A 25534-nucleotide genomic window follows, 5' to 3' on the forward strand; every position below is an offset into this window, starting at 1 on the left:
CTGCAGTCAGCTCCTTTCTACATAAGTTTTTAACACAGGATGGAGTGAAAAAGCATACAGTTGCTATGCATTTGAATGACAGGGACACATATGTTCTTGTACGCTTGACTTGATTCTTCTTTTGAACAGAAGTTCTCCCACAGGTGCTCAATATGAGGGGGTGAGGATAAAAAGTTACTTATCGTAGTTTGCTTTAGAAAGGTTTGGGATTATGCAAAGTGAATTGAAATTCATATGCATAACACTTTGAAAAACGAATAGCAATCATTTGTTTTTATTCAACTGTTACTACTCCTGGTGTGGCTTTTACTGTCACGTTTACTTGACGTTTGTATTCTGATTACAACAGTTTTCCATATAAATTTCCAGCAGTTTTGATTTACAGTTTTAAAACAAACAGGTTTCTAGTCTAGAATTGAAAAGGGATTGTATTTTAATTCTCTGTTAATACTACTCATCTTGAGTTGGGTAAGGTAGCATGGAAATTCTGTTTCTTCCTTTCATATTCTGCAAAGTGGGACTCGTAACAATTCTCATGTTTTTTGTTATATATTTAACTTGAATTTTTAGCCACTAGCCTTGCGAAGATGGGGAGTTGGCACTGAATGTAATTTTCATAATATGTGATTCTGGTGGGTGGCTTTATGCATTCTGGGATAGATTTAAGTAAAAGTAGTGTAGTTGAACAGGACTTTGCATTCAGAGGCCCTTACAGTACATGTATTTCCTTGCAGCCATTCAAACACAGAGCTTCCTATGTATATCTGTCCACATACTGGCCCATCCTGCCTATACATAGAGAAACTTCTTTTACTGAAGGAGTTTTCTTACTTATGTTATTACTAGAAAAAAAATAGAGATATGACAAACAAAATTATTGTTCCAGTTGCTTAATGAGAGAAAAAGTTCTCCTGCTCATAGCTGCTGCTTTGGAATGGTTCCTAAGGCAGTTTTGGAAGATGTGGCAGGCACATTGGTCTGCCCAACTCAATTCTAATATGCCATTACAAAGTAAAAGATGAAGAGGAAATGAGAAATCTTATCTGTTTTAAGTATCTAAAATTCTTCAAAACATTTGTATGTTGTTCTGTAATTGTTTTTGTCTTGCACTTGACTGTTACCTGGGCTGCATACATGGTATTAAACTGTTGTGAATTTACCACAGTTCCTTTATGTGTTTCTTTACCATGTTATAGTGTAGGATTTGTTTTACTTTGCCTAACTGTTCAACATGTTTGTACTAATGTAAACCTATCTTTTTTTTTATTTTTACCAAGATCTGCTTGTGATATTTCTAATGGGATAGACAATCAAGTACCTTCAAACTCTGTAGTACAGAATGCATTCTGCACAGAAGCTATTAATGGAGACAGCTCACCATCTCCTACTCATGTTGCAGCCAGACCCAAAAATACACCAGTACCAAAACCACTTGCAGCTCAGCCCATCAACAGCACTGGTAAGAATGGGAGGGTTATGAGACCATGTACTGTAAGGCTTTTTTGTCTAGTTGAAATGAATCTGAAGTTGAATCACTTTTTCCTGTACATTTTTTGTTAGATTTCAAAAATACTGAAAGGATGTTTCTGGGCTTGAATTTATAATCTTGTGTTTTCACTTCCATGAATTTTTTCTGGAGTAGGTCCATTTTTCAGTCTACCAACTTTCACACTTCCCTTTGAATTCTCATCTTGGATGAAGAAAGATATAAAGCATCCAAATCTTCCTTCCCTATCCCAGATGACTAAACCATATTATGAGTTGTCAGGAGGAAAACTTAGATTTCTTTCACAGAATTAATTAGAATAACTATAGTTAGGTTTCTTTTGCTATTGGATAAATCTGCTGTTCAGGGCTGTCAGGGAATCACAGAATCATCTAGGTTGGAAGAGACCTCCAAGATCATCTAGTCCAACCTCTGACCTAACACTAACAAGTCCTCCGCTAAACCATATCACTAAGCTCTACATCTAAACGTCTCTTAAAGACCTCCAGGGATGGTGACTCAACCACTTCCCTGGGCAGCCCGTTCCAATGCCTAACAACCCTTTCAGTAAAGAAGTTCTTCCTAATATCCAACCTAAACCTCCCCTGGCGCAACTTTAGCCTGTTCCCCCTCATCCTGTCACCAGGAACTATTGTGCTCTTAGTTGAAATGTGTTGTAGATTCTTTTTGGCTTCCGTTTTTTTTTAAAAAAAAATACTTGTTTCAGAACAGATGTTGGCAAATAGTAAATCTCATTTTCTTCTTACACATAAAAACTTTGATACTGGTTATGATTAGAAGTAACATTCAGTAAAGTAAAAGAAGTGAAAAGCAAATATTTTTCATTATTTTTGTTCTTCGGAGAGAGCTTTGCATCTAATCATGACTATGCTTTCTAAGTGCTTTCTGTCTTTCCTCAGCTGATTGACTGAGATTAGAGTGATAGCAGAGCAAAAAGGTACTCTTAAATAGGAAGGGGCAAGCTGTTAATAAACAGGAGAATGGAGACTGTCAAGCTTCCTGTAATAGAGTGGGAAATGTGGGATGGTAGTAAGATGACGGAAATAATTATAAACTTTAAAAGGTAGTAATTAAATCAGGTCTTCTGTGGAGTGTATCTCTATTTAGAGAACTTGAACTCAATTCCTTTCTCTTTTCAGTTGAAGGCCAAATAGCATATGTATTATTTAAGTGTTGTTCCCTTTTTAGGGAGAGAGATTCAATAGCTGAGAGATCCATTTTAAATTGGTATTCGGATAGTGTAATTGCAGAAATAATTGATTTGTTCAAATAGTAATATTGATGAAACCATACTACTGAGCTTGCACTAAGTCACTGTTATAACAGTTTTCAACTACTGTACCCGTTGGTGGAGACTTTTTTGAGGCAAGATGTAGAATGAGTCTTCAGCAGTTGTTGATGACACAGTTTTTGTTTTGTTTTTTTCTTCTCACTGTTGTGCTTAGCAGGATTGTCATTTTATGTGATGTTGCCAGAATTGCTTTTTCAGATCTAAATATTGAGGTAATCAGCTGATATAATGTTTTATAGATCTGTTTTGGAGATCAACTTACTGACAAATTGTTGTCTCTTTTAGTTACTTTGATCTCTGACTTCATTCTGGAATCTCGTAGATCCTTTCATGTAGATGAATTGAAATTACTTTTTTAATGAAAGCTGAAACTTCAGCTGGCATTTTTTCCTATTTAAATAAAGCCGTTGCTAGTTAAAACAGACATTTGAAGAAAACCGATCAGGTTGTCTGTAGTTGCAATTTTTTTTCATCTCATGCTTTATAGGTGCTTGAACTAATACGAAGTCTTGATGTATCTTGGTGTTGGTTAACCTGTTCCGTGTGAGCTGGAAGTAGTGATATATTGCCCTGGAATAGTTTTGTTCATAAAGCAATGCCTTTACAGATCTTACAAATCGGCTGCTGCCTGTAAAATCATGCTCATCATTATGCATGTGAAGAAATATATGTGGCCCAGTGATAATTCCTTAAAGAAACTGGCTTGCTAATTGGAATATATTACTGATTTCTATTCTATTGCTTGTAATTTTTTGACCTGCTTTTGTGTGTGTGCATGTGCACGTGTTTTAGAGCAAAATGAGATTTACAATTTGCCAATATCTGTTCTTACTTTCTGGGAAAGCAAGAAATTGCTGACATTACAGAGCTATTGCAAGTAGTATGTAGGGTCTAGCTATTTTTTAATTTGTAAGTGTACTATACAGAATTAAAATAAGTAAACTCTAAAATGGTGTTCCATCATTTTATAGGTACTAATCTATGGTTAATTTTTGTACATTTCTATCAATAAGGCTACGAATATAGAGCAATTGTAGTATTTTGGCCTCAGAATTGTAAGCTGATAGTATGCTATCAGCTACAAAATTTCTTGAAGTCTGTGTTGCATATTATATTTGGTCTTGAAGAAAAATAGTTCCAACTCCAAAAGAGATACGAACTGAGAAGCTTAAATAGAATTGTCACTGATGTTAGCCTGCATTTTCTGCACCCCTAGTTGTGGCTGATTTTGCATTGCTTTAAATAAGGACCTTGACTTTTAATGGCGGTCTTCTGACTACTATACCTGATTTCTCTTGTCTGAGGCAAGGTCATGTGCTGAGATACTGTTCTGTTAAGCTCTGCAGATAATTGGTATTGATGTATTACTAGCCAATTGGGCTTGGGAGTACTTATGCCATTTTAGCCCCTTTTTTCCTGCCAAATCCATGTCTGTTTTAAACCTGTTATGAGATTATGCTTGCTTGAGTTGGATGACATTTGTGTTGTTCTTAAAAAGACAGAAATCAATTTATTTTTATTCTAAAATAATTTTCTTAAGTCTTTGACCTATATAAATTACAAGTGTCACGGGTCTGACTGGGATGGAGTTTGTATGCTGCTGTATTTTAGATTTGTGACCAAAATAATGTTGATAACACAGTTACGTTTTAGCTGTGGCTGAACAGTGTTTGCACAGAATTAAGGCCTTATCCATTTCTTACTCTGCCTCTCCCAGGCCAGTAAATAGATTGGGAGTACGCATGAGGTTGGGAGGGGACACAACCGGGCAGATGACCTGAACCAACCGAAGAGATATTCCATGCCTGTAATGTTATGCTCAGCAATAAAAAAGGAGATGAGGAAGTCTAGAGAGGTTAACCATCTTTTTGCTTGGGAACTGGCTGGGCATCAGTCTACCGATGGGAGGTGGTGAATGATTGCCTTTACATCGCTTGTTTTGTTTTGTCTTTCTCTCTTCTTCTGCTTCTTTTCTTATTAATTAATTTTTGCCTTGACCATCAAGTTTTCTTGCTTTTACTCCTCCTTTCCTCTTGTCCAATCACACTGCGGTTGGGTGGGAAGTGTGAGCGAATGACTCTGTGGTACTTAGCTAATACTTAGGTATGGTTAGCCACAACAGTTAGCAAAATACAGATTTTTAGGACTTATGGACCTTGTTGGGGGTGTGAGGAGGAGTTTTTTCTAAGCCATACACAGGTGTTTTTTTGCTTAATTGTACAATTCTGTATCTCAACTCTAAAAAAGGGAAAAAAGTGTAAGAACTACCTCTTAGTTTTCTGTATTTCAAATAGTTATTTAGCTCCTAATATTTTTCTTTCATCTCATGCTAATAAAGATTCTTTTTTGAAGTTCGTACAAGTTCAAAGTTTCAAAGCAAATAAGGTGGTACTGCTTTCTGTGAAGCAGATGTCTACCTTTTGCTAATCTAAAGAATAGAGTGTAAAGTTGAATTGAACAAGATATTCGGAACGAAGGTATTACCTTTGTTGGAAGTATAGAGAGTGGCTTGCAGATTGTACGTTTTAATTACAGCTTTAACTGAGGCAGGTGCACTGTGACTTTTTTGTCATCTTAGGCAAAAATACTGCTTATGGCGTGTAGGTGTGAGTTAAACATGTTCCTTTCTTTGTTTCAACGTAGCTTGCTCTACAAGTAGATCATTAAAAAAGTAAAACTCATCAGAATCTGATATGCAAATGTTCTTATTTCCTATTTCTCAGTTAATGGTGAGTCATCTGCCTCTGCACCAGAAGCTGGTAATTCTGTCTCCGAGGCAGTGGTAGGTTCAGCAGAAGCTCCCATGTCTACAGATTGCACTAACACTACAGTAGAACCTCAGTCAACAGCAGAAGCAGCTAGTTGTTCCGAAAGCCACGCTTCTACGTTACTTGTTGTGTCTGCTGGACTAGAAGATACAGCTACAACAGACTGTGCTCAACCTAATGCCAGAAACAGTATAGCAGCAGATGCAGCAAAACCAAGGGAATCCTCCTCAACCTCAAGTGCATCCGGAGAGCCTGTAAGACAGCAGCCTGCTAATGCCAGTACAGAACCTTTGCCACCAGGGTATGTGGGCTTGATTTTAACACTGTAATTGTGTTTGGTCTGAATGTGTATATAAAGAAACGGCAGTTTAATTCCATATGGAGATTGCCAAATACATATCAGCTGGATGAGAAGGGGTTATTTGATCTAAAATGGGGTTTGTACTGTGCTGCTATAATTGGCTAGTAGCTCATGCCCCAGAAACTAGCAACTGATCACTGATTTGCTGAGACAGTAATATGATCTAAATAGAGGAGCTCTTGGGCATTATGGATGTGAAAGCTTTTCATTTGATCTATTCAAACTTATTTGGGTTATAATTCTTTGCTCCTTTGGTTCTTAAACTATAAGAATGTAGTAGGAACTAAGATACAGAGAAGTGAAAATGAGTAAAATAGTCTACAAATACTTGTAGGTGCTTGCAGTGTAGGAATGTAACCAGTAATGTTAAAAACACAGATTTAAAGTGTGTGTATATGCTCAGAATAACTAGAAACTGTTAATTCTATGAAACTGTTTGAGACTACTGCTGTAGTCCTAAACCTTAAGTGCAAAATTAAAGATATGCTTAAATGTTAAATAACAATGTAACACATGTTCAAATACATATATCAATCTTAAACAAACACACCAGCAAAAAAAAATGCTTTCATGTTTGGGTGAAAAGATGTTTTCAGTAACTAATTGAGGATACTGACATTTCTGTGATATTCTAAATACTAACTATTTTAACATTTTTCTTGAACACAGAAGTAGTTTATTGCCCAAAGCATATATACATTATGCCATTGCAGCTGATCTTTCTGGGAGCCTGTCTTGTATCTGCTTCCTCTGAAACAGGTTCAGTAAGTAATTAGGGACAGTTCGCTTGAGTTTCTGCATTTGGATGAACATGGAAACAGGAATCTAAAAAGACAGAAGTACGGTATGTACTTTGTAGGGAAAATATTACAGGGTACTTAATTTTCATGTGTTTTGACAGTGGAAGCTCAGGTGGGAATTGCTGTAGTTATTTCCCCTCCCCACTTTTTTTCTCAGTTATTTGCTTTCCTATTGACAGGATCATAAGTACCAGGCATAGTGCACATTACGGCCAAATGCATTACTTCTTCCCTGACTGTATTCTCCTTCCTTCCCTCCCCAAATCTAGTGGAACCTCTGTTATGTTTAGCCTATTAACTCTGAAACATGCTTTGGTCCTCTTTTAACACCTCATAGTCTTGGCATTTAACCTCTTGAACTGCAGAAAGCATTTCTAGGAGTTTTGTAGGATACTTTGTAATAGTGAGGAAATGCACATCAAATTCTATGAGTAGCAAGCATATTTTTAGGAGCTAATTAATTACATTTTTAAGAAAAACATACATCTAACACAAGCAAGGACTTCAGTTCATTGTCTAACATTAATCCAGTTTTCCTCTCCCATTTATAAATGGCACATATTGTATTACAGCAGTCCTCAAGAGCATGAAACTTGAATTGCTTGTAATGTTTGTTCCTTTATCCATCTTCATTGTAAGAACTTTGCAACTAAAACTGAAGAAGTAATCCCCAGGGATATCAGATACAGAATTTACCAGAACGGGAAATAGGAACACGGGGAAAATTATCTGATAGCGCACATTTCAGGTTCGCTCTGAAAGATCCTGTTGTTTGTTGGATATAGGGAACAGTGCTTCAAAATGTAGATTACTTTTTTTTTTCTTTTTTTTTTTGTGAGAGGCAAGTACTTGAAAATGCAAAGAATGTGTCTAAACTTTCTGAATTTAGTTATTTTAGCATACAGACTGTGTGCAGTTAATTACTTGGCTTTGTTTTCAGATACCTTAAATAGAATTTGGAAATATTTGTGAATATTGATGTATGCTCATTTTATGTACCAAGTCCCTTAAAGAAGTTTTTATGGTGATACCAGTTCAAGCAGGAAGTAAATGATTTTTATTCTAGTATGAGTTGTCTTTGGTGTTACAGAATGAGCTTTGGATCATTGTGTATTCATTCAATAGCAAAGTGCTTTTTTTGCTTAGTGAGAAATAATTACCAAAGAAGTGTTTTCACCTTGACTTATATGAAAGTCCTTTTTTTGTCTTGAAGATGGGAGCAAAGAAAGGATCCTCATGGTAGAACTTATTACGTTGATCACAACACACGAACTACAACATGGGAAAGACCACAGCCCTTACCTCCTGGGTAATGTAGACTTCTTTTTATTTAAATCTGGTAATAGTACTATATTTATGTTGTTGTTTGGTTGGTGCAAGAAGAACGACAGTCTTGTTTTTAGTAAGCAGCTCATTGAAAATGTATCATATATGTTAAGAAACCTTAACTTTCAGTTAGTTTAGAATTGTATTAATTTGCATAAGAATATTGGTGTATATATATATGTCTCTCATTCTGATGACTTGTTCAAATGTAGCTGCTAAATTATGTTTTTCTTCCTTTAAAATGTAAGCATTAAATAATGAACGCTTTACCACCCTTATTTAGATGGCACAACTAGGTGTAGTGCTGTCGTTCCTGACTTCTGATTCTCAGAAAATGCGGTTGTTTATTTTGTGTGTGTGAAACCTGCCAACTTGTTCATGGTCACAGGAAATTGCAAAGTTAAAACTGAGGTGACAGAAAGAGCTGAGGATGCTATTTCCTGCAGTCTGTTTGCTCAGTGTATTTGTTTTTCTAACAATGAAGCTGGGGAGCTGCATACTTTAGAAATTACAAACATGACTGTCACTCTCAATACTTCATTCAAATACTATCTAGGAACTTCGCAAAAAGAGAAAATTAGTTATGCGATGGTACTGGAAAACTTAGCTGTTAATATTTGTGTTTCTTGGTAGCTGGGAAAGAAGAGTTGATGATCGCGGAAGAGTTTACTATGTGGACCATAACACCAGAACAACAACATGGCAGCGACCAACAATGGAATCAGTCAGGAACTTTGAGCAATGGCAATCTCAGCGTAATCAACTGCAGGGAGCTATGCAACAATTTAACCAACGATACCTCTATTCGGTAATTTTTGCATAAAATTTAGAAATGAATAGAGATATAGGTATACTTTCTGTTTAATTTTTCTAAGATGCTTTAATAACCATTCAACCGTATGTGTTATATTTCTCATCAATAATTCAACTCCTGATTCTGTTCACAAAGTTTATAAAAATCATCCTTAAAGAAAAAAGTACTCCCTTCTGAATCTCCTTCCTAACATGAGCCTTGACTGTAGTAAAAGGTAAAAGTAGAGCACTCCCTTAACTGAAAAGGAGTGTAAAAGCTGGGTTTTGGACATTTTGAATATTAAATGGCATTCAAAACTTCCTTAGTGATTAGGAGTCTCTCATCAGTACAGGTGTGGTAATTCTGTTACTTTGAGCTCATTTTGAAGCTAAGTCACCTGGTTCATTTCTGGAATTTCTAATACAGCTTTGCATTTCACTCAGATCGTTGCTCACTTACCTGTTGGAAGAAAGTATTGTGAGTAACTTCAAAGAAGATATTTCTTGAGACATATTTTTTTTATTTCTAACAAGATAAATGGGATAGTTGTTTTTTCTGCAGTTAAAGATGGTGCCTGTGGGTCACTGTTATTCCAAACACTTTATTGTAACTGTTCAGTCTCTTAAGTCTCTAGGATTGGATCTTAATTTAATTAATGATAAATTAATTCAATTGAGTTGAATAAATTCAATTCAAAGCTAGAGTGCTTTGAGAAGAAACCGCTGCAGTATAAGTCTGAATCAGCATCATTTTGACTTCTGGACTAGGACTCTATACATCTGGATACCTAACTTTCCTTTGAATTTGATAGACCTCGGACATCTCAGAAAACTCTCACTTTTCCTGACCCTGAGATTTATTTGGTTTTGAGCTAGATTTATTCTCTCAGAGTACAGAATATATATATATATATATATTCATTTATTTAGATTATCATTCTTTCTTGATTTAATGATAACTCTTGCTGAAAATCCTGGACTCATTTCTCAGCATGTTCTTTCTGACTTAAAATCATCAAATTAGAATTTGTCAGACAGAATATGCTTGAAGGAAGAGAAAAGATAATTGGACTGCTTGCATCCTATTTGCATCTCTTTACAGTTCAATTTTTTAAGTAGTGCATCAGTTGCATACCCAAAACTCAAATTTTGGGGGTGAAGAAAAATTGAAATGATGTTCAAGAGAATGTGAATTCAGTTTTTTTGTTGTTGTTTTTTTAATTTAAGTGCTGCTGTATACATTTCTTTTAGAATTGTTGTGGTCAAACCACTGGTAACTTCCTCCGGTGATGCATCAGAGCTCTGCTTATGTAGCAGTTTATAAGTGAGAAAGTGAGATTATAATTTATTTTTTGGAAAAAGAAGTGAATTAATCCTCTTAATAAATAATGGAATATTTCAGCTACCTTGAATGGTCAAAGCTAAACCATATGAAGAAATTAAAGTGCATAGAGTATAGTTATTATAATTACTTTTTCTATTATGTTCTTCTCAGTGGTACTTCTCTCAAACTGGGGACTTGAATTATCTTGCTTTTGATTTATATACATTTCTTTCTAGCTTCATTCTCTTTTGTTGTGTTGTCGTAACAGTAGGTAGTCCTTTTGTTTTTTTATCGTCTATTTTATGGAATGTAGCAGTGTTTGTACTACTACTTACAGACTTAGTATTAGTTTATCCTTGTCCAAATCCATTGTTACTTGCACCCAGTTGTAGAGTAGCTCTACCTGGAAAGACTACTTAGATATTTCAAAATATTTAATATGAGAGAAGTTGCTTCAGACTTCTTGCTTCAAGTTTTTTTTCTCTTAATAGGCACATAACTAGTTACTAGTTGCAGTCTAACTTGCTGAAGTTACTGATTTTTAATACATTTAACATCCTGCAACTATATGCATTCAAATGAACTAAACAAAAAAAAAAAGGAAGAAATATCCGTATGTGGGAAAATACTTACATAAAATGAATACCTATCCAAAGTACGTGTTTAAAAAAAAAAAAAAAAAAAGCTTGGGAAAACTAATATAACTTTCTTTAAAAAACGCTGCTCACTTATTGTACTAGTACTAAATGATAGCTGTTAGAAACATTCAAATGTTATGGTCTGTTTACTTATAAACATAGTGTTGGCTAGATAGAACAGCCTTCTTCATCCTGCAGATAGTTACCTCATATCCATTTGAAAGCTCAAAGCATGCTTATGTGTAAAAGTATCTTTGAATGTCATTGACTGTTTTCTAAGGATGGACCTTCATTATTAAATCAGAATACAAGACACTGCTTGTTTGCTATTTTAACATCTTAGTTTTAATATGCAGCATATAGTGCAGTACCATGTAGACATATGAATTAGATCAGAGAGAGACTAGATACTAGAAATAATGTGACATATTAATGAATGCTTTATGTGGGTTAATATACTGTGCTGCTTTTGTTATTGAATGTGGCTTATTGAAATGGGGCCACTGGCTAGCGTTACAGTTTGTTCTGTAAATGTGCATTAGCCAGCAGCCACACTAAACCTTTGGGCCTATTATGAAGATCAGAAAACTCTGAATCATACCACCATTCACATCTTTGGCAGATAACATTTTTTGTTCTGTGCTATTCTTCCTATACTCACCACAGAGAAGTCTTTGGTTACAGGGTCATTGTGACTGTATAGATTCCAAAAGCAGAAAAGGCTAAGTGCATTTGTTGATGAGATGGTGGTAATTCTCTCTTCACATCTAATGTGAAGAGAGCCTGATCTTGAGTGTATCCATTGCATTTTCTCCTGATCCTTGCTCTGTTTATATTTCACAGGAAAACATGAAAAATACTGTAGCTTTTCTTGCCTGAATTTGGTGTTTGTAAACTCTTAGATGGATTTGAGATTTTTGTATTGCTAATGTTATTGAAAACCAAAGCAGTATTAGCAGTAAGGTGATCCTTAAGATACCTTTTGGAAAACATAGATTGGTTTCCACTTATCAAAATTTAATTGTGTACAAAAGAACAGTAACATGTAACTAGATAGGTGAATTTTCCATCCAAAAAGTTATAGGGGGTGATGCTTTTGGTTATAAATTAGAGCATGGATCCTGCAGTCTGGGGGATTTCTGCCTTTTATATTCTCTTTATTCCTTACTTTATATTCCTGGGAGCTACTGGGAGACTTTTGCAAGGTTACAGTTTATTAGAAGTTTAGCATAGTTTTTCATAATAATTTAATCTTTTTAAAAAATAATTATTTTTCCCCTTTTAACCTTACTGTATGTTAGTATAATTTTAAACATCTCAACATTTTAATGGAATGCGACTGTTTTTCCAAAGAACAACAAAGTTTGAAAACAGCTAAACACCCAGAAAAGACATCTGCTATTGAAGAACCAAAACAACCCCTATATTGGCAGTAGTCATTGTGCTTTCACACTTAACTTCAAATGTTAATTAATGGTAAAGCATATTCATAAACAAGAAGCACTGCTTATGTGTTTTCATAAAACTGTTGTGAACTGTACATCTTCAAGATCACTGGCTCTCTCAGGTTTTCTCTAGGAAGGGAAGGGATGGTATGTGGGGTTAGAAACAGTGGAGGCAAGTGCACAAGTCATATATTATCACACAATTATGCTTTTCCGTAAAAACAGACTAAAAATGGCATGGTGTTCAGAATGCACAGTCTTCAGAACTCATGGTAATCTTGAAACACATTATGGGAAAGAAAGGTGAATAATACTTGCCTAACTGAATGTACTCTTGTTTATAAATAGGCTTCAATGTTATCAGCAGAAAATGATCCACTTGGGCCTTTGCCACCAGGCTGGGGTAAGTTAATTAGCTGTTGATTTCAGGAAAGGACAGTTAAAGAAATTTGGAATGCAATTGTTGTATAGTTTATTTTTGGTTTTGTTTGCCTTTTTTTTCTTTTTTCCCATAGAAAGGAGAGTGGATTCAAATGATAGGGTGTATTTTGTAAATCATAACACAAAGACAACACAATGGGAAGACCCTCGAACTCAAGGGTAGGTGTGTAAATTGACTGCACAGATAAAAAGATCTTGCTTAACTGTTATTTTAAATGTCATGACATGGGGGGGAAAAAGTACTCTGCAATTTTTTTCTGCAGTTTACAAAATGAGGACCCGCTTCCAGAGGGCTGGGAAATCAGATATACTAGAGAAGGTGTGCGATACTTCGTTGATCACAATACTAGAACCACCACCTTCAACGATCCTCGTACTGGGAAATCTTCTGTGTAAGTGAGAAATTAAGCATAGTCTTTACTGTTTTAACTTGTTACAGTTTAATGATGAAGTTCTTCTCATATTGGAAAACAATATATGTTTAGCTAGAATTGAGCAGTAAATCAAGAGCAAATCATTGTCCTGTAAATCAATTTTTAACCTTTAATTGTCATTTTTTTCTATGCTACACTTCACCGTAGTGCTTTAATGTTAAATAGTTTTTATACGCTGTTCAAATAACAAGATTGTATTGGCACTTTGAGAGGGGAAATAAGGTAAACTTGTAAATTCAACTAATACAACTAATAGACAAATTTTTAAAGGAAGCAGGAAATGATTGTTAGGAGTATTGCTTATAGTTATATATTCTGTGGCAATATTAATGCCTAAGCAAGCTAATTCTGAATACTTCTCCACATTTTACATGAAAACCTTTTTTTTTCTATTTTATTTGGTTAGTCAGAAGCATTGACGCAACTGATGGGTACCTGTCTTAATGTTTTGTGTAGAGCTTACTGGATTTACCTTTGATGTGTTGATGTCTTCTTTTTCCAAGAGCCTATAGATTAGTGTTCCATAAATTTCTTCATAGTTTACAAGCACCTGAAGCCTTCGTTGTTGATCCTTGATTTTCTGTTGATCTTTGGTGACTATGATGTGACTGAGATCATACTGCAGTCTTTCACTTTAGTTGTCTTTCCTTTTAGGTGTCTTTCCTGTAGCTGTCTTCTAATTTTTACAAAATTGATAGGAATTTGAAATCCTCAAAATCTACCTTTCTTCCAAATTTGGTAAATTGGCTATTGTCTTTAATAACAACAACAAAATAGGTGTGTGTTGCACAGCCAACGAATGGAAGACTGGTCAACTGAACCATCAGCTGCTTTTTGTTTCCTTAGAAAGCTACATAAAAAAGAAGTCAGAGCATATATTAAGAATTTCCATTTGTGATTGTGTCTTATGATCACAGTTTTTAATGTATTATTGAAATCTGCAAGCTGTTGTTTAGTGTTGAATGTGCTGTTTGACGTCTGTGTATTTAATGCATCTCAACTATATTCCCTTACAGAAATAAAGGGCCACAGATTGCTTACGAGCGTAGCTTTAGGTGGAAACTTGCTCATTTCCGTTACTTGTGTCAGGTACTGATTAAATGATTGTTTACTTTTTGAAAGTATTGGAATTTACAGTTATAGTTTCTGCCTTTTAACATTATTACCTTATTATTACAGTCGAATGCACTGCCAAGCCATGTGAAAATCAATGTATCCAGACAGACTTTGTTTGAGGATTCCTTCCAGCAAGTAAGGCTGCAAAAATTGTTGTCTTTACGTTTATTCAGAAAAAACGTAAGAACAAAAATAGCCATACCTAGTTCAGACTAACAGTCCTTCAAGCACAGTAATCTTCCTCTGGTATTAGCCAAAGGGGGGGTTTTAGGGAGGACTGTAAGAAAAGAAGTAATGTATATGTTAACTTTAACAAATAATTTTTAGCTCCCAACTGTTTACAATTCAAATGTTTTTTGAACTGGGTGTGTGGTTTCTGGCTATTTAATAAACATCAGTGGACTTCTGTTTTGTGACCTTGTCTGTGCTTTTCTTGTTAACTTTTTTACTTCTACCGCAGCCTGTGGTAAAGATTTCCAAAACTGAACCACATCGCATACCATATTAACCTAAGCACATCATGTTTGCTTTTCTCTTTTTTTTCCCATGTGTATATGTATACATTACAAAATGTTTATCTTCTCCAATTAAAACTGGTGCTCTGCTTTGCCCTTCAAAGGTTAAATCTGTGTAATTGATGCTTATATTGAGCTTCAATCTGTAGTCAGTATATGTTCCCTCCTTTTTTCTTCATAACAATCAAAATGCTTGTTGTATTTGTTCCATCGAAACATCTTGAGAAGGATTCTCCATAACCAAGCAGTATATTATTAATGGGAGCAGTACACTTATTTTGGATTAGAGGAAATCATGTTATTTGTCTAAAACCAAAAATCTGTAATATGTCAGATGAAAAGCCTTTTAAGCCATTTTCCTTTAGGAGTGGCTGGTAATGTATACCTTTGTAAGAGTATAAGAACAGGGCAACCATTTAGTGATAATTTCCCCTACTTGCCAGCAGTGTGCTGCTAAGGGATTTTGAGTCAGAGTTGGTATTTTTGTATTCAGTTCATTGATTCAATGTTTCATGAGTTGGGCTAATTGCTTTTCACATCTGTGTAAACATTTGGCATATGTGGGTTATCTATATCAATTAAATAAAATCTGAATTTGAAGGAGCAATTGCATTGAAAGTGCATCATCTATAGTTTATTACAAATTTTGTTTCTTTTAATAGATTATGGCATTAAAACCCTATGATTTGAGGAGAAGATTATATGTTATATTCAGAGGAGAAGAAGGACTGGATTATGGTGGCTTGGCAAGGTAAAAGAAAATTTATTTAACATAGGTGTTCGGTTTTTATTAGCACTCTAACCTTGATTTCTAATGTCATTCTGTTAGCAAAGTAACTGCTTGCTTTTGCAGTGTCACCCTGGTTACTTCTTTAGCTCATGATAATATATTAAGGAGGTAGAACTGGCATCACTGGCAATTGTTACGGGTTATGACCTTGTGTTAGAAAAAACTACAGTCTCAGTTGTTAAGTTCTTTGACAAAGACTGGTGCTTAAATTGGCGTGTTTTTTTTTTTAATGCCAATTAATTGCTCTTGACTGAATTATTTCAGGAAGTTTCTACCAGACAGTTCATCTTTCCTGGAAATTGAGATAGTGGAAAAATAAATTATTTTGGTTACTTAGAGAAAGTTAAACAAGCAAATACCAGATTGGGGCTGATACAAGCAGACAAGACGTAAACAAGAAGAGAGTAGTGTAGGAATAAGGTAACAGCAGAGAACTGTGTAGGCTGTACAGCAATGTGCAACAACTAGAGTACAAGCTTTTATAGAATCTGAAGTGTAGAAAAAAGTTGTAACAGGAAAATCATAGACAAAGTGTGTTCTGTTGTCCATATAGAGGATAACCGACCACTCATTACTGCTGCGAATTACTTGACTGAAATGTTACCTTTTGGATAAAAATTTCAGTACTACCACAGATCCATGGAACTAGACATAGCCATAGGTGAACTTTCCTTTTTTGTTTGTTTGTTTTAAATGTAAACATGTTCTGTTTTGGTTTTGTTCTGTTTCTATGTAGATTACTGTGTTAAAATGAAGTTCAGTTAAAATGAATAGCATTTTCAAATAAGGAAATCTGCTTCCGGCGTTTGAGCTTCTTTGGATTAGTGGGTACTTATGCTTCTGAATTACAATAGTGCATAGGCTTTTTGGGTAGACTGCACTTTTTGCTTTGCATACTTTTGTTTTGTTTTGTTTGGTGTTCCTATCACGTTGACTTTAGGGGTATGATAGGAACCAGGAGAGTTCAAGTAATCTGTTCAGAGAAACAATGTTTTCCAGAGAAGTAACGTTAGAATAATTTAACTGAAGAGTATTAGTCACAGCAGATAGCAGAATATTAAAAAAAAAAAAAAAATGTAAGTAGTATACTTTCATAGTTTTAGTAGTAAGTTTTACCCAAGATTTTGAATGTGAAACTAAGAAACATCAAGGATCTCATTGTAATTTAGCTGAGAATTCTTAAGTGATACTGAGTATGTGTACTGACTTGCTAATGTAATACTGCATTAATACAAATATAGAAAGCTGATGCACCTGATTTATCATCTTGTCTCTTAGCAGGCTGAACTCTGTGTGTTCCCTCCAGATGTTTACCTTCTGTTTAGCAGGACCAACCTGATACTTTATCCTGTGGCTAGTTCTGGCTGTTAACATGAAAAATATATTGCTTCTATGAACTTCTTGCTGATGACTAATTTCTTTGAATCCTCCCTTGCTATCTGGCTTTGATCTAATTTAAATGCTTATTAAATTCAATATTGCTATACAAAGTTAATATAATTGCCTCAGTACAAAACTTGCATAGAATTCTTGTGCTTATTAAAAGATGCACAAAACTCAATAGGGTAATGGTATCCTAGCTGCCTTTCTCTGTTTCTTTATTTTTTTTTCTTTCTAAATGGCCTTTGGGTTGGAAGCATACAGTAGCAAGTCACAATCCATGACTTGAGTTTCATGGAACTGTTACGAGAAACACCCCTGCAGGTTTCTCATTTTTATTCCCTGATGTAAATGTAAATGTAGGGATAGAAAAGATATCTGTTAAATGTGACAGCTGAAGGGCATTCAGAGTATAATTCTGTTCTTGCCATTATTACAGGACAAACTTCAGGGTTTTTGTAGCTTTCCACTAGGCCTGGTTATTCGGTTTCAAGCATTTAGGGTCTGATACTAAAATTCCTGAGTACATGTGACAGTCATTTATAAACTTTGGAAACCATGACTTTGTAACTTTATAGATTTTAATTACGGATTTCTTTTATATTTAAGAAGTGTATAATGCCTTATCTTTTCTGTGATTGTAATACAGCTCTGTTTATATAATTTTTCTAAATTTGCATATGTTTTGACCGTTTTGCTAATTTACCTAAGGGGAATGGTGATAAACATTTGTATCTGATGGTTTTTATGTGTATAAATGTTTTTCTTTCCTTAGAGAATGGTTTTTCTTGCTTTCCCATGAAGTACTGAACCCTATGTACTGCCTATTTGAATATGCTGGCAAGAGCAACTATTGCCTGCAGATAAATCCAGCATCAACAATCAATCCTGACCATCTTTCATATTTCTGTTTCATTGGGCGCTTTATTGCCATGGTAGGTTAGATTTTTAAGGTTATTTTTTGCTGTAGCTGTACATTTATTCCTGAATAGTATTTGTTTTTTTTCTGTTTTTTAAAGGTTATATTAATCCCAGGAAATGGAAGATTAAGGCATGTAAGGTTATTGACCCAAAACATTTCCTGAGAGTTAAGTCTCTTAACCACTGAATTTTCCTGGGATGGTGATACAAGAGAATATGACATTCAGTATAACGTTTTATTGTTATCAATTAGATGTGTGTACTTCATGCAGACTGTTGTTTGATTGTATGAATATTGATGCTCTGAAAAACGTGACTAGTATTTTCCTTAAAAAGGCTCTTCAGTTAGAAATGCTTTGTAGTACAGTGAGCCTTAAATTAAACATACTTATTTGGATACAAAGGTCTCATACTGGGGAGAGCAGAAGCTTGCAGGGAGCTGGTAGCATCCTGATTCACTGCCATCACGTTTCTCTTAAACTGAAAACTGAAGAGGCATATTGTATCATTTCTTCTTCTGGTATCACTGAGCCAAGTGTCTGTGTCTTGTTATACCACGGCACATTTCTTTCCTTCCATCTAGTGATACGATCTTCTTTCTATGTGATCATCATGATGTCTACAGGTAGTCCCCAGGGACTTCCCAGAAATGGTGAATAGTGACACCAAAAAGAGTAGATAAGGGTTGGTTGTTTTTTTTTCTCAGATTTCATAGAGGGGCTTGGGTTGGAAGGAACCTCAAAGATCATCTTGTTCAAACCCCCCTGCCATAGGCATATTGAAGATACTGTTGTCTTTTCCTGTTGCTCAGGCTTTTTGCATGAAATCAGAACAAGTGTGAGTGAAGTGTAACTGGAAAAATACTTTCAGAGTTAAGTTAGGTTGGGGGTGTTTCTTTGTTTTGCTTTTGTTGTAGTTTCTTCTTGACACATAAGTTTGTTTTGTTTTAATGGTAACACCTTCAATTTCGAAGATCTTATGGCCAGGTTCCCCATTTCTGTGCTGCCATGGAAATTGGTTTCATTGTGCTAACACTTTTAATAGGCTGCCTTTTTATTCATTTTAGAACCCTCAGGAAGCTATAATGCCGTAGAGGTATTGAAATAACCACAGACATTTTCATCTGAAACTGGGTTAAATGGAAGAATGCATATCTTATATTACTTTGTGTACTCTATTAATTGTGTTGCTCTATAACAAAAAGCTGTTAAATGGGATTAACTGTTTCAACTTATGTTTTGCTGTAAGATTACTATAGCTATTACATGAGATGATTTAAGAGCCTACTTCTGAAAAACAAACAAACAAACAAAAAACAGGAAGTCATATGGCTGGATGCCACACTCAACATTTGATGTGTCTCTTTCTATCAGTTCACTCTCCTGTGAGAATTCTAGACTAGTTTAAAAATAAGTAACCAAATAAAGGCCTCCAAGGGAAGCTTTTTAATCTCTCCTAAAGCAGAAGAAAATGCATGCTAGCGTAATCTGGAGAGGGGAAATTGGAATGTGTGTGGGGGGGGGGGGGGGGGGGAAGGAACGTTGCCTTTTTCTGGAGAAAATGGACTGTTACGCTGGCTTTTCTGCTGATGGAAAATAGGGAGAGACGAGCAATAAATGCAATACTGTGGCTTATGTTTCAAATGATTTTTAAGAGGTATTTTAGTGAAGACGTTAAACTGGATAAGGATGACGAAAACTAATGTTTGCACAGTAGTAGCTGTGCTCTATTAGCTTTCAGAAGCACTGAGTCTGTATAAAGGCTAATACTCTGTGTGTGCGTGCATGCACGCATAGTATTATGCTTCAGGACTGCAAACTAGATCACACCTTTTGTGTGTGAGGGGTGAGACAAGTGTGACTTTTTGTTTTTCAGTTTGATTTTTGGTATAGAAGAAAATATAATTTCTAGTTCTGTTACCTATAAAGAATGTGATTCCAAAAGCTGTTTTAGAAACTTTGTGTTTGCTCTTTAAATTGTTTTACAAGCTGCAGTAGCATTGAATAAAGGATGGTTTTGCAGGATTTATGCATGTAGTGAAAAAGGTCAGTAGTACTCATGTAAGCTCAAATAATATGCTCAAGTAAGATCAAATAACACTTGGCACACATACCAACCCACATAATTAAGAGGAAACTTAGTAATTTCCTCTTTTCATAGACTGTATTCTTTATGAGAAATTTTTTTTCATCAAAGGAAATTCTAAATCATAATGATAACATATGTTTGGATGAACTTTGCCATATATATAATCATATTATATTTTTATATATTTTATGTATGTTCTCATAATCATATTTATGTCTTCTCACTAAATGTAGTGGTTTGTTCTTTTTAAGTACCAAGCTGCTACTGCTATTTTTTATTATTTGAAGGAGAAAGGAAAAGTAAATTTAGCAATTCAATAAAAGTCAAACAGACTTTTTTTCTGTTCAACAGGCATTGTTTCATGGGAAATTTATTGACACTGGTTTTTCTCTGCCTTTCTACAAACGAATGCTGAGCAAGAAACTTACTATTAAGGATCTAGAATCTATTGATACTGAATTTTACAACTCCCTGATTTGGATAAGGTTTGTAGTTTTCTTTTTCCTGAAGTTTTATAAATTTTTCTGTTTTAGTCTCCATTGTAAATTTTTGTCTTTTTTTTTTTTTCTTTCGTTTCATTCCCTCAGAGATAATAACATTGAAGAGTGTAACTTGGAAATGTATTTCTGTGTGGATATGGAGCTCTTAGGAAAAGTAACTTCACATGAGCTGAAATCAGGAGGTTCAAATATCTTGGTAACTGAAGAGAACAAAGAAGAATATATTGGGTAGGAAGGCACAGATGTTGAAAAGTATTTCATATTATGTCTGTTGCTCTAGTCTTTCTTTACTGTGTGTATATATATTTTTTCCTTTTCAATTATTATATAATTCTTGGGACTACTATTGAAATGGTATCTTGGTACATTTTGGTATCTTGGTAGATTTTGCTCTTTCCTTTTTCTCTTAACTCCCCTCCTTCTACCCTCCATGCTACCATACCCCCTGCCAAAAAAAAAAAAAAGGAAAAAAAGGAAAGACGTTAAAAGACCCGTTAGAGAGATGAGGATCTGTGTTATTACATGCACAATGAGAAAACAGCTGGCACTGAAAATGAGCAAACCTATTTTAAGTAAGTAGGTAACAAATCCAGATAGAGGGAGGATGTATTTGACATATGATTTCAAAATTGTTTAGTACTTGGCTGTCACTGTGGTAACTGAAATTCAGAATCGTGAATAATGTGGTGTGACTTAAAACTGTTTTTTCTTTCTTTTGTTGTACTGCTCTTTCCTGCTTCCCTCCTAATCCTTACAACTGCGTTCATTCTGAACCTGTATTTCTGATCCAGCTATTCAGAGTGATCTCAAAAGCACATGTACAGAGATCCTCTTCAATTATACAGCGTATGTTCCATGCTGCATATACAGTTCCCACTTTAAATTAGCAGTCTTTAGTTTTGCAGTGAAATAGTTTCTTTAGTATGCATTTTTACTATATTTACTGCCATTTTTTTAATATTCAGAAATGGCTTGACCGTTGTAGTAGAAACTTAAAAAAAAAAATGGCATTACCTTTTCCTTCCTCCGAATCTTAGCATAAATCAGATGTTCAGAGTAGAAAATGACTGCTCCTTGTTGAAGTCTGAAATAATCTTATGCTGGAAGTATCGGACAACTGTAGTTATAGATATTCTAAGCAGCAGTATTTCTTACTGTTCTCTGCCTACACAAATATTTTAAATTGGTGGAAATTGTTCTTTCCTTTTGAAATGCTAGGACTATGAGCTTTTTAAGCTAAAGCAATTTTTTCCAATAACAAATCATAATGCCCGAGTACCATCTTTGTCATGAAAAAACTGCTCAATTTAGATGAGTGAAAGGTTTATAATATTTTTATTTTTTTTAAACTGGAATAGTAACCTAAATACATCCTGCTATTGTTACCGTCATTTGTGTTTGAAGATTTTAATAATATGGGTATGCTAAGTCCTTTATAATAGTCTATGGAATCATGCAGTGTAAGAAAGCAAAATTTGAGGGAATTTTACCTCACTGGACCGCATACGTAATCATGCATGTTTGAACTCCTTTATGTTGAGTGCTAACTGATGTTTAATTTACATTTGTTTTCTTCCATCCCAGGCTAATGGCTGAGTGGCGGTTTTCTCGGGGAGTTAGAGAACAAACCAAAGCTTTTCTTGATGGTTTTAACGAAGTTGTTCCTCTACAGTGGCTACATTACTTTGATGAAAAGGAGCTGGAGGTGAGGCTTTCTTTTCAACATTTTTACATTTTGCAAAGGTAATACATATGTAATGACTACGTGGATAGGCCAGCTTGAATCTCTCATCTGTGTCATACTACGTTTGAGAGCTTGTGGAACATGGAGAATTTAATGGGAGAGGTGTGGGTGTAAATCACAATGGCAAGCCAGTACCTCTATTGCATCTGTGTTTTGTGTAGTCCAGTAGATGTGAATTTTAGATTACATCTTCAGTTTTGAATTGTGTTTTGCAAGCTTCTATGAAAGAAACACAATATGAGATAACAGATTGATGAGTTAGTTTTAGAAAATTTCTTTCTCTGTAGTAAGTGAGTAGAATTGCCTTTGAACTGTTGGTACAGGAATTGATTCTGGTGTATGTTGGTTGCTGAGTTTCATTTACATAATCTAGGGTAGGTTCTAGGGTTCAGGACACTCAGGACTGAAAGCTGTAGCAATGAACAAGGTTCAATATTAAATTTTCTAGATCTTCAGTATATAACCTAAAGGCTAATAACAAGTATTAGTTGCATGTACCATGTTTAATTAACCTCTGCCTGACCTTTGCTCTTACTGTTGGGTTTGTGGTTTGGAGCAAGGACAAAAGGTTTTGTAGGGGTAGGCTTATTTATTTCTGAGAGACCAGACAAAGATGCCTGAATATAATGAGCAGTGTTCTGTTAGCAGTTTAAGTTAAATGGGAGTATTCCCTAAAAAGGGCTTAGATCTATGTTATATTAGTTACCTTACTGTTCAGTTTTTAGGAGGCTTTGCTGTTAGCATGTTCAGCTTTTATTGCCTCTATTGGTAAATATTTTGCAAACTTGTCCTTCACAGTGTATTTTATCTTTACTAGCAGTAGCAGCAATGTTATCATCATCATCATCTTGGAATATGAGGCAAGGTTTTAATGGAAAAGATAATATCCTCCTTAATATAAAATTTCCTTTCATGGGAAAGGTTGTAGCTTCTCTGTTATTGAATTATTAGTCAGAAGAAACTTAATTTCTTCTGGTATGCTGGCTTTTAGAACACTTAAGAACATAAACAATTTTGGAGTTCTATAAACTTAAGATAATCTGATTGTAGCATAAAATGGAAAAAAAAAAAAAAAGCCAGACATACAATCATAGACTGGCTTGCTTGCGTTAGAAGGGATTTAAAGATCATCCTGTTGCAACCCCCCTGCCAGGACACCAACCATCAGACCAGGTTGCTCACAGCCCCATCCAACCTGGCCTTGAACACCTCCAGGGATGGGGCATCCACAGCTTCTCTGGGCAACCTGTTCCAGTGCCTCACCACCCTCTGAGTGAAGAATTTCCTCCTAACATCAAATCCAACTCTCTCCTATTTTAGTGTAAAACCATTCCCCCTTGTACTATCATTATCTGCCTGAGTAAAAAGTTGCTCTCCATCTTTTTTATAAGCCCCCAGTCCTTTGTTTGGAACAAGAACCTCCATTTTTGTTAGCATGTCTCATACAATATACAAAATAAAATTGTAATTTATGTGTATAGATAAGTATATTAATTCTCTTTTCTAGGTTATGCTCTGTGGTATGCAAGAGGTTGATTTAGCAGACTGGCAAAGGAACACTGTTTATCGTCATTATACAAGGAACAGCAAGCAGATCATATGGTTTTGGCAGGTATATCGATCAGTAAAATTTCTTTGGGGTTTCATTCTATTTTCTTACACAAATGACACACAGAGCGGAAAGATGCTATCTCTCTGAAGTCTTGCTCTTACTCCTTTTTTTCTTTTCAGAGAAGGAAAGGAGGAATTCTTGGAGAACATACTGTAGGGTGGGAAATGGCAGGGAGATACCTGCATCATACGTGGATAGCTGAATCAAATACTTTTTTTATCTATCTTGTCCTCCTTATTGCTATATATTACATATATTACATATTATATATATACAATATATATTACATATATATATATATATAATATTACATATTATATATTACAATCGAGCTTTTTTGCATTGTTAGCAGTGATATATACCTTCTAATGTCCTTCTCTGTATTACATATGTACATCTGAAATGCCACATATTATTTATGATAATTGTCGTATTGTGCCAGTCTAGTACTGACTGATTATAACTTGCATCTTAATGGAGTTGGTGAAGAATTAGTTCCAGAAAAAGAAACAAACAAAAAAACCCAGCAGGCTCCCTCCCAGTTGCTATGAATTTCCCTTAAGAGAAGTCACAAGGGGACATTTCCCATCTCATGATAAATCATGATTTTAGAAATGCTTTTGACAAAGTTACTGTAAAAAATGATGCAAATCAATTATTTCCTATCTTTTCTGCATGATCAGTAATGTAAGATCTCATGATAGGATTTCTCAGAAAAAATAATTAAGATTCTTTCAGTAATAAGCTTCTTAATCAGAAGTTGAAGCAACTTGAATATGGTTTCAGCATTTACACAGCACAAATACTCATTTTCTTATCCATGTTTTTGAGTAAAAATCCTAGCTGTATTGATCCCCACTCTCATATTGAGATAGTTTCCCCTCTCTTTCCTTCCTCTTCACCTTCCCAGTAAATTTCCATACAAAGTGCTATAGCTGTTAAGGATGGTGTTCTTTCTCATTGAGACTGTCACATGCAGGGAATACTTAAAAGTCTTGAAATACCCAGAGTCTGTGACTAGACTGTTGCCATGTTTAATCAAAATGGCAGTAGTCCTCATATAAAGTATTAGCATGTTTTATATTTTAGTGTAGAATAAAATAAAGATTCTTCTTATTTGCTGATAGCTGGTGCCAGCTTTCATGTTGTAAGTCAGTAGTGCATGTAATCTGAAATCGCTGTCTTCTTCCCCCACCTTCAGTTTGCTGAAATCAAGAAAGATGAACTCTTCTCAAGGTGTCTTTTCAAATGGAATTACACATTTTCAATGATCTTGTAGATTTTTGTTTTTTCTCCAGCTATGTCCAAGATTTTTATTAAGTAATTTGAATTTCTGTGCCTAGTTTGTAAAAGAGACGGACAATGAAGTTCGCATGAGACTTCTGCAGTTTGTCACTGGCACTTGTCGATTACCTCTGGGTGGATTTGCTGAACTTATGGGTAAGTGGAAGATGACTAAAATTTTTAGACCGTTACTGTTCCATTTGCAAATCAATCATGCTGTAAGTGTACAGATGCTGGGTACTTCATGTACATCAGCTTGATTCTAGAAGGGCTTTTTATATCAGAAATTCTGTTGAATAACCTATAAATGATTAGGGAAACTAGCTTATTTCTATTAGCAGAGTGTTCACGTTCATGTGACAATAAGCTCTGTCTGCTCTATCTGAATTGTCGTATGTCATACATATATCTTGAGTACTATTTCAGAGGAACAGATTGCACTTCTTTTAATCCTCTT

General features: G+C 35.0%; 1 protein-coding gene across 4 annotated transcripts in view; it reads left to right on the forward strand.

Moving 5' to 3' along the window:
* WWP1 (WW domain containing E3 ubiquitin protein ligase 1) overlaps positions 1-25534 on the forward strand; it is a 60542-nt gene that overhangs the window by 32573 nt on the left and 2435 nt on the right. For all 4 annotated transcript variants that reach the window (XM_040546276.1, XM_040546277.1, XM_040546275.1 and 1 more), the window contains 16 exons: positions 1278-1459; positions 5522-5867; positions 7941-8036; positions 8687-8861; positions 12601-12655; positions 12768-12852; positions 12957-13085; positions 14144-14216; positions 14307-14378; positions 15421-15509; positions 17704-17863; positions 20289-20422; positions 20525-20665; positions 22022-22142; positions 23689-23793; positions 25137-25233. In XM_040546276.1, coding sequence (XP_040402210.1) covers positions 1278-1459; positions 5522-5867; positions 7941-8036; positions 8687-8861; positions 12601-12655; positions 12768-12852; positions 12957-13085; positions 14144-14216; positions 14307-14378; positions 15421-15509; positions 17704-17863; positions 20289-20422; positions 20525-20665; positions 22022-22142; positions 23689-23793; positions 25137-25233 — 2060 coding nt within the window. The remainder of the gene's footprint in view (positions 1-1277; positions 1460-5521; positions 5868-7940; positions 8037-8686; positions 8862-12600; positions 12656-12767; positions 12853-12956; positions 13086-14143; positions 14217-14306; positions 14379-15420; positions 15510-17703; positions 17864-20288; positions 20423-20524; positions 20666-22021; positions 22143-23688; positions 23794-25136; positions 25234-25534) is intronic.

Source organism: Cygnus olor, chromosome 2 (assembly GCF_009769625.2).
Source record: "Cygnus olor isolate bCygOlo1 chromosome 2, bCygOlo1.pri.v2, whole genome shotgun sequence".
NCBI classification, from domain to species: Eukaryota; Metazoa; Chordata; class Aves; order Anseriformes; family Anatidae; genus Cygnus; species Cygnus olor.